The following is a 14,587-nucleotide window of genomic DNA, read 5'->3' as shown; positions in this document are numbered from 1 at the left end:
TCTTATGAATATGAAGGAAGCCCCAGAAAATAGAATAGATTTATTTTCAAAATTGAATACAAGGTATCACATTTTGACGTCACATCACTTAAATCTAATTATAACTACTACCGCTTCCAATGCGCATGTGTAGAAGCGCGGAACAAATTACACTGCAGCATTTTAATCGGACGTGTAATAAAAAGAAAATAATTCACTTACGTTGTCTCTATCTTCTCTTTCAGCGTTTATGAGACCTTTGGCGACAATATCATTGACAATTTTCTGGAATTCTTCTAGAATATTTTGCAGAGTTTCTTCTTCGCAACATTCTCGTACTAAAATATGATTAAAAATATTTATAAACTTTAACGCATTTCATTTTTACAGTTAAGATCTACACAGGGCTCAGGAGATACTTGGGCTACCTCACAATCACCCATAAAGGCGAGGTGGAGGTTCTTAAGGCTATGAAATAAAGTTAAACAATTTTGATAGGTAAGTATATTTATTGAAAAACTAATTATTAAAATAAAGTATATTTAAAAAGCAAAAGTAAATCATTATGACATTTCTTCGTTTTTAACAAAAAAATTTACACCAAACAGTGGCCTCAATAATTTAAAGGCCAAAACAATTTAACTCTCAAAGGGACTAAAAACTCTAAAAGGGACTCTTAGCTCTGTCTGCAAGGCATAAATACTAAATTAAATGTATGTGTATGTATGTTTCAGTCAATAAGGTTCAAAATCATAACAATTTGATACACTCACGTGATTTCCCGCTATTTCTGCAATACGAATGCACCATGGATGAAACGGTGAAACTGACGACTTTGTCATTTCTCTGCTTCTGTAATAGCTCAAGCATGCTGTCCAACATTTCTTTCTTCGGTCTGAAAGAATAGTATTACGTAGATCAATCAGTTAAGGGATACTTTTAAACCAAACGCAAGAGCATTATATATTTTTGAAAGCAAATTATTATTACAAATGTAACGATACTAGCGACCCGACACTACCAGATAAAACTATAGTTTACTTTGCTTGGTTTTGTGAAAAACCTGTTTTTTCATTTAAAGCTAGTAAATAATATAAAAGCCACACAGACCTGGGTATTATGGCCATCGACATGAGCCACTCGTGCCTGGTCTCGGCGTCCACCTTGTTGTTCACTATCATGTCCTTTATCAGCTCCACGGACCCGGCGCTCGCGATGTACGGAAGGGCATCCAAGATGTGCTTTCTGTGAAAGAAAATAGATACTTAGTACATTTTAATTTTAAATTTGACGTAGGAAGCGGGGTTTGCACCCAAACCGTTTTACTTTTTGCATAGTTTGTTCTGTGTATTTGTGTAAACTGTAAAATATTATACTGATATTATAGTTAATAGCATAGACCTGACAACTTGGGACTAATAACGCCTACTTCTAAATTATATGAATATTGCAACATTGTAACTTAGAATGAATGTTAAAATGTTGCTAAATTACAACGTACAAAAGTAACACTTTCTTACAAGTCATTGTGACAGACAGTGGTTGTAATGGGCAACTAGTGAAATAAGGCCTATGCTGTAATAAGGACCTAACAATGACTTCAAAATTCGAATGGGGGAAAGCGGGGGATATTTACGAGCCGATATAAAAGATCCATCCAGTAAAAGAACGTTACAAAACCCAATGGAAAAGAAGAGTAAGTATACTTACGAGGCGGTGTCACAAACAGTGGGAGCTCTGGTCAGCAATTGAGACAAGGCCGGGTGATGCAAAGGTCTCGCTGAACGCACCAGTCGGCCCCATAAACCAACTGTTGAACTGCTGTCCATGTTTTCGTCAACTGTCATTGGCTCGCCGTTGTCTCGGGATGGGGATTTCACTCTGAAAGAACGTTAAAAATTATTTACGTTCAAGTTTGATACATACTTTTTGCTAATTATCATTGTTTAGATATTCCTCCCTGTGGAGGGCTCGAGGTTTAACTGGGAACAAGAAGACAGACTGTCCCTGACCTTTTATAAATCTGACCCTTTATGAATCTGAGATTACAATATCATGATGTTTTCCTCACCCTAAGAGCATCGGTTGAATTTAAGTCTAAAAGTATGTAAGTTGTAGCGGTGTTAGTAACAAGAGAATCATTGATACTGAACAGCAGCGGGATTTGAAAACGGTATCTTTCGCTTACAAGCCGATCCTTCCACCACGCGTGTACCAGGGGTATAGTAGCTTAACATCTCAGATAATTAAAATACATAAAATACTTACAGACAAAGCAGTTTAAGTACATCCCTGGCTGGCTTCAGGTCTCCTGTGTCCGATTTCACATAAGGCGTGTGATAATGCAGAAGATTCGACCTCTTGTTTATTATTTTCCAAGCTGGGATAAATAAAAATAAAAAGATGTTTTTTTAAAGAGATATAGTGTCGAGAACCACACAACACGGAAAAACCTTGCAAATGGAAATATGTATAGTATACTGCTTTTTAGACACTAATTTGATGCGATATAGGGAACTTAAAAAAAAAATATCTAAGGAAAAAGCTTGGGATTCTACTTTTCGACGAAAGAGTAGATTATCAAGGAATCACTATGTCAAAATCTCAATTTCGTAATTAAGCCTGCGTTGGCTTTGTCTGAAGATGTGATATGAAAGTTATTATAGAGGATGATGGAAAAAAGATTTGAAACGACTCACTAATAGGCTTAGCGTCCATAATCTCACTGTCGGTCTTGGCGACCTCGTCCACCAGCACCAAGTCCTGGATCACTGTGGTCATTGCGCCGGAGTTCTTCCCGGAGAACGGCTCGAACAGGTGGCGCTCCCGGCAACTGACCGCCTTGTATATGTGGTGGTCGACTGTCACGCGGCATTTGCTTTCGGACTTTAAGACTGGCCATGTTTGGAATTTCTGAAAAGGGAAATAGAAATACAAAGCCGTTGTGATGTTATATTCCTGTCTTATTTTTAATTTAGTTAATTTTCTGGCTCGTTACAATTTTTTCTAAAAAGGCAAATATATATATGTTTCTCTCTCTGCGTGTTCCCGTTTGCACCCTCCACAGAAGTGTTTCGGGGCCCGGGATTCGCCTATAAAATATAAATATAAGTGGCTGTTGAATAAGGTCCACCGGAATTTGCTTCTTTCTTTCGCAGTTAATGTTCCTGCCTTTGTGGACTTACAGCTTATATTCACATTCAACCTACTAGTACAACAAAGCCTAAACTTGATTGAACCATGGAAATTAGGTCAAAATTACCTCAGAACGAAATATGGAAATAAGGCCAACTTTAAATAACGGAGATTAAGTGAAATATAACTCATATTGAAGTCTCATCCAACTATGGAAATTAGGTCAAATTTAAGTTACATCGAGCCAGAGGCAGTAGATGAAATATTGAAATATATACCCATATGGAGTCATAGCGATGAGGACAAATTTTGCTTACATTAAACCACAAAAAATAAAATAAAAAAAAAATTATTACACACAGTCAAAGAACAAGTCTTCATAAATAACAAATGACTACTCACGCTCTGGAAGTCATAGCGCACGGTCTGCAGTATGGACATGTACTTGTATCTGTTTGTACAGACGGACAGGTCCCTGGTCTTCACCAGCACCAGACTTGTGTTCTGCTGGGCTCGCACAGAGTATTCCACGTTGCAGGTGCCGTGGATGTCTTTCTGAAAAGTTAAATTACAATTAAAGTAAGTAAATTGGCTGACGCAAAAAAAAAACTCAGATGTGACGTCACACTTCAGTTACGTATTGGTCGTGTGGTGGAGGCAGAGTATGCCACCACCCTGTGGGTATCGTAGGAGAAGAATCCATTAGATTAAGTTTAATTAATTGATGTGATTATAACAGTAATGTTTTAGTTGTTGCGCTACCAATGTAAAAACAAGATACGATGTAGAACAAGACTGTAAGAGAGAGAAAATGGTAATGAGATGTTGTCAAGCAAAAGTTTTGCTAACCTCAATGCCCTTGAAATTGATGTCAAACCGCTTCATGCTGTTCTGGAACATGGAGAGTATGGCTCTCTTGAAGTTGAGCACCCAGTCCTCTTCCAACTCGTCGGGGCATATCTCGGATATGGCGCCATCATGGAACGCAAATCTTAACATAAACGAAAAGAAAAATTAATTAAATAAGCTCTTGTTAACTATCGTACTCACAGGCAAAACACACCTGGGTCCATCTCAAAAAGTCTCTTCTAAGAGAAGATTTCCTGTTATACCCACGGGAGCGGAAAACAGCTACAGATTTAATGAAGGCAAATGCTATTTCACTTCAAATGCTATTTATAAGGCCCAGTTTCGACGGCCTCTGTGGCGCAGCCGTTGTATGCAACTCTGTCACAATGGAGGTCCCGGATTGGAAATCCCGCCAGGGCATGATGAGAAAAGAAACTTTTTCCAATTGGCCTGGGTCTTGGATGTTTATGTATAATAATATAATATAGTATTGTTGAGTTAGTATCTCATAACACAAGTCTCCAACTTACTTGGAAGCTAACTCAATCAGTGTAATTTGTACCTTATATATTTATTTATTTAGTATCATATTTTCTTATCTGTTTAGGGATTTGGCTGTAGGTTTAAAGACCACCTTTTCTTAGGCTGTCCCATTTTTTGTACGCTCATAGAGCCTTTTACTTATTTGGGTTGTCAATTTGTCATGATTATTTTTATTTTTTTTTCCATCAATAACAATAAGTTAACTTATCAACAACCTAAAGACAAATAAAGCGACTAGTAAATTCCATTTCTGAAACTGCCATGTTCATATATGGTTATCAAAGATTAGCTAGGAATGTGGATTACAGTAAAATTTGTCACTGACCTGAGATCATAGAGTGAGATGGCATGAATGAACTTTTCAGCTCTTTCAATGGCATAGTTTTCATCTTGGTCAATGAGTGTGACGTCATTGATTTGTAGGAGACCTTCACAAGGACTCACAAATTGAAGTTTGACCTGAAATAATTAAAAAAGTTTTTAACCAAAAATCGATTTCTATTGTTGTGTATGATAAAACATCTGTTAGTTAAAATAACAATGTTAAAAAAAATATATATATGAATGTAAATTTTATTAATATATTTTTTTTTAATATCCAAGTAAATAAGAGAAATAAAAAAGGGACTGTGGTACTTATTATTACTGCCTTTAATTAATGCAAAGTCGTATTTAAAATTTATTAGCTTCCAGCTGCTGCTCAACCCTAATCAAATAAATGTCAAACGTCCTGCTCTGTACTCCACAGATCAGATCAGTGGTTTTACTGTGACAGACAGACAACAAACATATGCACTATGAAATTAATGATAAATAGATAATGGTTAAAAAGAAATCTATGAAACAAAATATTTGTACTACTTTAAAACTATATCCTTAAGTTATTAATAAAAAATTATAACTTACAGCTGCCTTCACATCAAGAGTGGATCGGTTATTGCTTGATCCCGCGAAGTACGTCTCCACATTTACTTTGTACTCATAATGGTATATAACATCAGGTAGGTATTTAAACTTTTCTGATGCTGAAAGTATTAAAAACAAAATAGATAAGAAAAATTAGTTTTTAACTTACTTAGGGACTAGCTCATAGCCATGCGTACAATGGATAACTAATAAGGGACTAATAAGTATCCCTTGTATGATTTTAATAGCTTATGTGAATTTTAAATCAACAGTTACAACTACAGCCATCTAGCTTGAAATACTATTGCAGACGTTGCATTGCAGTAGATATATATTATTACTAATTTAGAATAGAACATAGAACTTACGTGCGCACGACGGTTGTCCGCATATGTAGGGGTCCTTCAAAGAATCTGTGGATAAAAATATTGGAGATTTTGTATGAATAACAACAAAAATTATTTTTTTGTTTACAATACAAACAAAACTTTTTTTCGTTAGTGTCACATCGCCAGCGGTGCCGGTTTGTTTCTTGTCATTTGTCATGGACAATGACAGTGAAAACTGAAAACGAAAGGGCAGGGACTTCTTGGCGGGAACCCAAACGTCATGTTGTTTTGTTTGTGCTGTTATATTTGACCAAAATGTGTGTTTGATGGACTAATTATAATTTATAAGTGCGGATTATTGAGTAGTAAGTGTTCGTAGACAAGCACAATCACAAACATGAGTGTAACAATATCGAATTTAACAACTTTTGATGCTGTCGATACGAACTTTGTAAAGCACCTACAGATTACTTGACTTGACCAATATAAAATATTATTCTATGACTAAAACTGTCTTAATTTGACTCTGGCAAAAATAAGCTGTTACCGTTATTAATATTTAGCAAAACAATATTATAATACACACTGTAACATTTTCACAGAATATTTCCTTGTATATCTTTCAAAATAAATAATTAAATAACAGTAAAATAATTATTATATCACATAAAATAAACGTGATCTTAAGCAATTTTTTTCTTTAGTATTTTTTTTATTTACTATCCTAGTACTTAAACTACTAACGTTTGGTACGGAACCCTTCGTGCGCGAGCCCGACTTGCAATTATCCAGTCTTTTTATTGGTTCTGCTTCCCCGTAAGAGATAAAGACGTGATTTTCGTATTTTTATATGTTTATTGAGCAAGCGATTGAATGAACGAAATTTAGTGACCAATGGGGCTACAAAATATAAGATAAGGAAGGAAATTGTGATAAGTAGATACCTAGTTATAATAATGTTATGTGTTAACCATTCGAAACCTAATTATCACCACAATGTACTTACTGCCTATCTAGTCTATCTACATAAACATAACATAAACATCCGTTTGAAATTACGGTCATTTTATCAGTGGCAATAACATTCTAAGAAATAAATGTTTAACATAACATGGTTAGTTTCATGCACACAGATTATCATTATTTTGTCCAAAGTTATTTGTCTATAAGCTTGTGTCTAACAGCGTCGTTATACTCGTTATTGATTGACTTTATTTATATATACTTACATTTCGATATTATTTTACTATTTGAAAGGATAAGTATATTTGAATCCATAGGTAATATTATTTTATGTCAAGATCGGACGAACCTAACTTGAAACAATCGAGCGAAGTGTTCAAATAAGTAGGTAGGTATAAAAGGTAGGTACTTATTTACATCCTATAGTGATGGTTTATAATATCATCTCTCTGTTATTCAGACAAACTGAAACTATAATAATAATGATGTAATTATAAGTCTAAGTAAGTAGGTAGTATCTATTTTTTATACTTTCATTAAAAAATGCCATATTTTAATGGCGTATTTAGCTTAGGCTTAGGTTTTCCTGCAAACGCGATTCCCTACCCTGAGATTTTGGATAACAAATCAATTAATAAATAGGCAATATACTCGGGATCAGTGTTCTAATTCAAACTTAAACAAAATTGTGATAATTAAGTATAATGTTATGTTTACCACGTGTTATCTACTAAAGTACCTAACACTCACATAAATTAAAGGACCCGTCCTAGATTTTGGAGTGGGACCGGTATCTAGTTAAATTTCCGAGATCCATATCTCACCCTTGTCTCGTAAGGGTCAGTCACTCATGCGATGGGATGGGATGGCTATCGTTACGCGACGGTGCGTTAAACTGATCTCGTAAACATTTACAAATAAATGACCTTTCTTTGCAAATGCGCCCAGAAGATAGGTTGAAAGATATTTTTTACTGGCCATAAAGGAGGATATTGATTCTATTGTTAGGATATGATTTTTATTCAATCTTTTAGGTGTATAAGTATGTAATGTTTTCTTAAAAAAATATATATACATTGTGAAAAAACCTGCGGTTAATAGAATAAATGTTTAACCCAAAAAAAGGACAATGAAAGAAACTGTAGGGCTCAAATAATGTATCCTAGATTTTAGTTTAAAGTGTCTACCCCCAGCAGCTTTTAATGAGGATAATTATTCACTATTATTTCTAAATGCTTAAATGATATTTATTGTCAATTAAAAATGGCAAGTCTCAACAAATCACAAACCTTTAAAGAGGCCCTAACCCACCTAACAGAAAAAAAAAACATTTCCAAAAATCTTTAACGCTCATTGAAAACCATTTTCAGTTTTAAACCACTTTCTACCGATATTAATCTCATGTTATAAATACGACTTACTTCCCGATCCGTAAACAAAGGTGACAAAGCACAAGGCCACTAAAATCACACACCAATTCATCTTGTTCACAATCACTCATCCATGATTCAAACGGACTTGTCGATTCGCAGATCAGACTCCAAATAACAAAATTCCGAGTGATATCGCGGGGTCGGTGGTGGGGTCAATGTGAAAGATAATTCATTATCTGTAGCTCCTATGCAGAATGTTGTAGTAATTATTTGTAATTTGTAATGACTCTTGTAAACTGATATAGGAGCATCATCGTTAGTGATACGCTCCTCTTGGATTTAATATGTATGTGGCAGCGTGTGTGGTAAAGATTCTAGATGTGACTTGCTATTTGTAATAATCATTGCGATCTATGCACGTTATTAATATTCTTAGTAACGTTTACGTTCTGTAGCTATAAGAACCCAAACAGGAACCCTGGGGTAGCAGACCAAAGCAGCGAAGTTTACCCCCACTATGCTTTGGGGCTTGGTGTCCGCTAGGTATCAACAGTTATCATTGAAGTAATTGAGCCAAAGCTTATATATAGATCTAAAAATAGTCAGTAAATATTCGAGAAAACAGTCTTCTCGCTTTTAGACCATACATGTCAGAAACCGACGAGCTTGCATTAAGAGAATTTTGAATGTGGATGAAGCTAAAGGAGTATGCATGGATTGTAGTAAGTGGAAAGATGAAGTCTGTGCCTACTACTTCCGGAAAGAGGCGTGATTTTATGTATGTATGTGAGAAGGTATGCATTTATTTAAAATTTCCAGACTTTGTGGTTTGCATGATAAGTCAGTCAATAGTCGAGAATCTTATAAGATTCGTATATTTACCTACTCCATCAGATTACCTTATGGTCTTCTCCAGACTCTTAATTATTACATACAGATACGCAAAATTTCGAGAAGATTGGTTCAATAGATAACGCGGTGGAATCTTCATCCACCGGCATCAGCATCATATTTTTTTTAATAGCGTGATTTAAAAAAAAATATTTTCTATGGATTTATTGTCCACCATATCTAGACAATCTAACTCATTGAACGTGTGTAGTTCGGTCGGCACCACGGGAAGTCAGCGGAAATAGCTGCGGGCTCGGATTGCGTTCCGAGTTTATATGACACTGTAACTACCACATTTGAGCTTGATTGATTGTAATTGTCATATTTAATAGCTTGTGAATATCAGGGACGTCCTGGCGAAAGGTCAGGTCAAGAGTACCCGAAACCGACGAGCTTGCATGAAAAGAGTTATCAATGTGGATGAAGCGAAAGAAGTATGAAGAGATCATGGCAAGCGGAAAGATGTAGTGTCTGCCTGCTCTTCGGTAATGTGGCGTGATTTTATGTATGTATGTATGTGAATCGGACAGGTGAGTAGGTATGTAAGTACATGATTTAAGTAGTAAATACGAGGAAGATTGCCTAAAGCATGCACATCTAGAAACCGTTAATTCCCTGCTGCGGTTTGGTTGCGAAGAAAAACAAAGTGTTTGCTAGTTGCTTCTATTCCTGCGAAGATTGTATAAGTTAATCAAGGGAAAAGCGTAGGAACTTGAGGTCCTTCTTTGAGGCAAAGCTTACTAAAATGACGAGATTAAATGAAGAGAAGAGAAGTAAGTTAGTATGTAGGGAATGCGTAGGTAATGGAGAAATGTAGTTTCTGACTACGAGAATGATTTTATGTATTTATCTTTTATTTAATATTACATTCGATTTTCTAAGTAACTACGGAAATTCAATAATATTTATTTATCACCATAAGAAATAGCTTCATTATTACCTATGCATTAAATAAACCGTGCCGAAATTAACGATAGACAAAAGAATGGGTTATTTATCTAAGTACTTACTTGATGTTAATGATACCTAATTACGCTATATTTAAATATTCTGACGTATTTAATTATAAGATAACTCGGCTTGTGACCCGGAAATAGCCCGGGTCGTATTTATAAGATAACTGACATGACTCGAAAACATCTTATTTGATTCAGTAAATTTTAATGCAATACTTTATGGTGAGGGCAATCATTGTGGGGAGATTTGCACATTCAGGCAGTTGAATAACCACGATCCAGTATGTTAAGGTTAGGTTTGGTTCCCCTACAAAGGTAAATATGATGGAAATCAGTCCTGTTAATACTGATGGCTCTGTCTACCCTACAAGGGATAAAGACGTGACTGTATGTATGCTCTAAGGTTGCCAAGGTCAGACGGGAGTTGTTTGGTGTAAAAACCTGACTCAGCCAATCCAGAAGAATGGTCAAAAGTTGCCCCTGGGCTACTCACAACAGAGTTCAGCATGTAACCGGGACTAATGCCAGGAGGATATGGAGTAGGTACTCACTCAGTGGTGAATAAAATATTTATGGAAAATGAACTGTTCTGAAATGCATATTATTAGCACTATTATTTTTATTTGTTTGAAATACCTTTATTGCATAGAAACTTACACAGTAACAAGAAAATATAACAAAGTCATAAAAGATTTTATCATCAACCAATCAACCTATTTCTTCATAAAAGTATTAAACAAAGGCACTCCTAGAATAATACAAAATTCACCACCACTGTGATGAATCAATTCATCGTTGGAAAACAATGGGTGCCTATCGAACCCGGGACTGTTTGGCGAGATTCTGACTCACAAGTCACAATCGCTTTTATTGACAAAGTCCCGACATCTGCGTCCCGAGGGATCGGGCCAATTAAGTATCTCAGCACAATATTACGTTAACACCTATCTCATCAAATTTGAACTGTATCTCAATAAGATAAGACTTAACTTTAGCGCACAACACCACTGCACTTGCACCTTCCGCTTTTCCCAGCCCAATTCATAATACCTACGTCTCGTACTCTCGTTTACTTTTTTTTTATAATCTCCGGCGAAAATTGTTTGAATTCTCAATTATTCATTTGAAAAGAGCTAATGTACGATTCAACAGTCGTCAGTGGGTGAAACGTGCCAATAAAATCGTCAATTCGTTAACAAAATGAAATCGTTTTACCTATTCCCATTCAAAGTAAATTGTTAGTGCGACATTGATTTGTTAACTGCCTTCAAAAAAGGTGGTTCTCAGTGTGATCTGTATGTTTGTACAAATGTATGTAAGTTTGTCCACGTTTATCTCGCGTTTTGCTGATTCTAATTTGAGGCGATTTTCAGTGTTTGTTACACTTAGGAGTAAGTTTTAGAAATTCGATAATCTGTATTATTGTGTAAGTGGCTCTAAATTCGTCGCTTTTTGTAGTTGGTATTTAATTCCTTACTTTTCGTAGATAGCGCTAAAGCGCGGCAAAAACTAGTAGGTACCTTGATGAACCAGCAAAGGTCAAACGAATAAAAGAGGTACCTACGGGCTGCCCTAGTGCGGACTGGTGAAAAATACAGATCTAAAAATCCTGCTAGAAAGAAGCCAGTTTCAATAAATCAACGGAGTTATTTTTAGTTGTAGACAAGTATATTTAAGTAATTTTGTATTTCTACCTAATATTTAAGTAGGTACATACACATATACATTCAGTCAGAAAAGTATCGGGAATGGATTATTTATTTATGGTTCCAAATTCAAATTTTTGTTTTTTTTGTTGTTGTTAGATTGGCACAACTGTTTTCCATTTTGGCGCGGAGTTTGAGTTGCATCTGTTGTTTACATTAAATACAGTGCTATTTTTAGTTATATCATATCTAGTGTGTATTGCTAATTTCATAATGGATAAAAACATCGAACAAAGAGTTTGTCTTAAATTTTGCATTGCCAATGGAATATCGTGTTCGGAGTCACTGAAAATGTTACAGAAGGCTTACGGTGAATCGACTTTATCAAAAACTCGTGCTTATGAGTGGTACAAAGCGTTCAAAAGCGGTCGAGATGTGATGGAAGATTTGCCTCGCTCTGGTAGGCCATCAACGTCTGCAACTGAAGTTAACATCGCAAAAGTGAAGGAAATAGTGACTGAAAATCCTCATTAATAATAATAATAATAAAAGTTTATTTATTTTCTCCACAATAAACAAAGTATTAACCTAGTTACAGTAAATAATTCAAAACATGTAGGAGTGGAGACTGGTGCCCGTGCTAGGCTCCGAAGATCCTGTGTTACGGGTCACCAGGTCTCACCCAGTAATTAAGTTAAGACTAATCTATGTTAGTACTTATTCAGATGTATTCTAAAGTATGTGGAGTGTATGTGTTGCGTATGGCCTGGCCAGGCGAGAAAATTATTATTATAAAATATTATAAAATATTTATTTATTAATATAAATATTATTAATTATTATCATTCAACTTTGAGAGAGATAGCCACCGAACTTTCTGTATCTCACGAGTCGATCCGTACCATTTTAACTAATAATTTGGGTATGAAACATGTTGCCGCTCGGCTAGTCCCAAAAGACCTGAATTTTTTTCAAAAACTCAATCGTATGAGAGTCGCTGAGGACATGCTAGAACGAGTCAATTCCGACCCAACATTCATGAAACGCATTGTGACTGGTGACGAGACGTGGGTTTACGAGTTTGACATGCAAACTAGTCAACAAGCTTCGGAGTGGCGCCTTCCAACCAATGAAACTTCCAACTGAACCGAAACCGAAAAAACCACGCCAAAGTCGTTCAAAAGTCAAAGTCATGTTGACTGTTTTCTTTGACTATCGCGGTGTTGTGCACTCGGAATTCTTGCCGGAAGGTCAAACGGTAAATAAGGAATATTATTTGAGTGTTATGCGGCGTTTAAGAGAGCAAATCCGACGAAAAAGGCCAGATTTGTGGAAAGAAAATTCTTGGATTTTGCACCATGATAATGCACCTTCGCACAAGGCCATCATTGTGAACGAATTTTTAACCAAACACTCAACAAATACCATCGAGCAACCACCATATTCATCAGATATGGCTCCAGCCGACTTTTTTCTTTTTCCTAAACTCAAATTACCACTGCGTGGCACCCGTTTTCAATCGGTAGAAGACATAAAAGAGAATTCGCGGCGAGAACTGACCTCAATTCCGGAAACAGCGTTTAAAAAATGTTTTGAAGATTGGATTATTCGTTGGCGTAAGTGTATCGCTTCTAAAGGAGCATATTTTGAAGGTGATAAAATAAATTTGGATGAATAACAAACAGTTTGTGTATTATTGATCTTTTCCTGTTACTTTCTTGACAGAGTAGTAAGATATTGTAGCTGGAGCGATGATTTAGGCTCGACCGCAACTCACCCGGAATAATACGGCAATATTTAAGTATTTTCTGAATTTTGCTTATTTGTCAATTTTGTCTATGTATGATACTTATATTAGGTTTGAAATCTAAAAGCCCCTTCAAAAAGTTGAGACTAATGCGCTGTACTGCCACATAATAACACTAGCGTTTATTGTCAGGAGTTAAATCTGTTTAAAATACTCCGAACTGTTGCTGGCTAAAACGTGTTGAAATTACAGAAGCTCTGTGAAACTAGGTCCTAGAGTACACAGTGCTAAGTCAAGTTAATTGCCCTGTTAACTTAGTATAAGCTGCGACTTATCTCCTCCGCGCTAATTAACTGCTAAAGCTGCCTAAAAATGACGGACTTAAGGCTAATGGCAACTTAGCGAGGCGTCGTGCGAGCCTTAATTAGGGATCCGACGATTTCATTACCAACGTATGGAACCTGCGACTTATCTCGCAAGCTGTACAATGATCTCTCCTTTGCCACGATCAACCAGCTTTAGTTGACACTAGATGCGCCCTTTGTTACTTTCAAACGCATTTAGCTCTTATATCGATAAGGGACGAGGCGGGCCAACGTACACTGGACAAACATCCCTAGCTCTTTCCTGCAGTGAACAGCAAAAAGTCAAAACGTGTGGGACTGTGGACCAACCCGTTTCTCCATACAAGGCTCTGTACGACAAGACGCGTCCCAGTACCACCGACCACATAATATTGTTAGCTGCCGATAGCTTTTTATGTCGAATGCATTATTCGATACTCATTTAAAATTCTAACATAAGCTTATAAAGAAAGCCTGCCATTTTCATGCGGTCCCCTGCTGCAGTCGGTCGTTTGGACGAAATCGAGTAGGCAGAAAGAGCAGAGTTGAGACCGTTTTATTATCCATATTACGCAAATCATTTTGGGTGCTAGCTGATCAGCCGGTCTTTTGCGCCCACGCGCCCAAAACAAAATCGCGGGGGCGCTCGGAGGCTTCGGCGCGTGCTCAAACGTGCGCGCGCACCGCCTGACTCACACGCGCCTCGATAAAAAAACGCTATAAAAAGTAAAAAAAAAAACAAAAAGATCAACTAAAGTTTACTGTGCCGCGAAAGTGCTGACTTGTGTTCGAAATTTGAATTTTGGCGGCCGGTGTCTCCATAGCCATATCGAAATCGATGGCCGATTTAGTTTATGAATGAAGTGTAATAGGAAGTGACGTCATGAATAGTGTTGTGACTGTGCCAACTTTGGTCGAATGGGCGC

General features: G+C 36.5%; 1 protein-coding gene across 1 annotated transcript in view; it reads right to left on the bottom strand.

The window, feature by feature from the left end:
* LOC106135284 (uncharacterized) overlaps window positions 1–8,240 on the bottom strand; it is a 49,185-nt gene extending 40,945 nt beyond the window's left edge. The window contains exons 1-12 of the mRNA XM_060951773.1: window positions 8,126–8,240; window positions 5,781–5,825; window positions 5,413–5,531; window positions 4,832–4,965; window positions 3,964–4,105; window positions 3,517–3,669; window positions 2,679–2,892; window positions 2,248–2,359; window positions 1,690–1,860; window positions 1,090–1,224; window positions 753–874; window positions 202–317 (exon numbers count right to left, since the gene is read on the bottom strand). Coding sequence (XP_060807756.1) covers window positions 202–317; window positions 753–874; window positions 1,090–1,224; window positions 1,690–1,860; window positions 2,248–2,359; window positions 2,679–2,892; window positions 3,517–3,669; window positions 3,964–4,105; window positions 4,832–4,965; window positions 5,413–5,531; window positions 5,781–5,825; window positions 8,126–8,186 — 1,524 coding nt within the window. The 5' untranslated portion in view covers window positions 8,187–8,240. The remainder of the gene's footprint in view (window positions 1–201; window positions 318–752; window positions 875–1,089; window positions 1,225–1,689; window positions 1,861–2,247; window positions 2,360–2,678; window positions 2,893–3,516; window positions 3,670–3,963; window positions 4,106–4,831; window positions 4,966–5,412; window positions 5,532–5,780; window positions 5,826–8,125) is intronic.
* Between the last annotated feature and the right edge of the window lie 6,347 nt (window positions 8,241–14,587).

This window comes from Amyelois transitella, chromosome 26 (genome assembly GCF_032362555.1).
Source record: "Amyelois transitella isolate CPQ chromosome 26, ilAmyTran1.1, whole genome shotgun sequence".
Taxonomy (NCBI): domain Eukaryota; kingdom Metazoa; phylum Arthropoda; class Insecta; order Lepidoptera; family Pyralidae; genus Amyelois; species Amyelois transitella.
The sequence above is the reverse complement of the archived record's forward strand: the minus strand, read 5'-3'. Positions and strand labels throughout refer to the sequence as shown.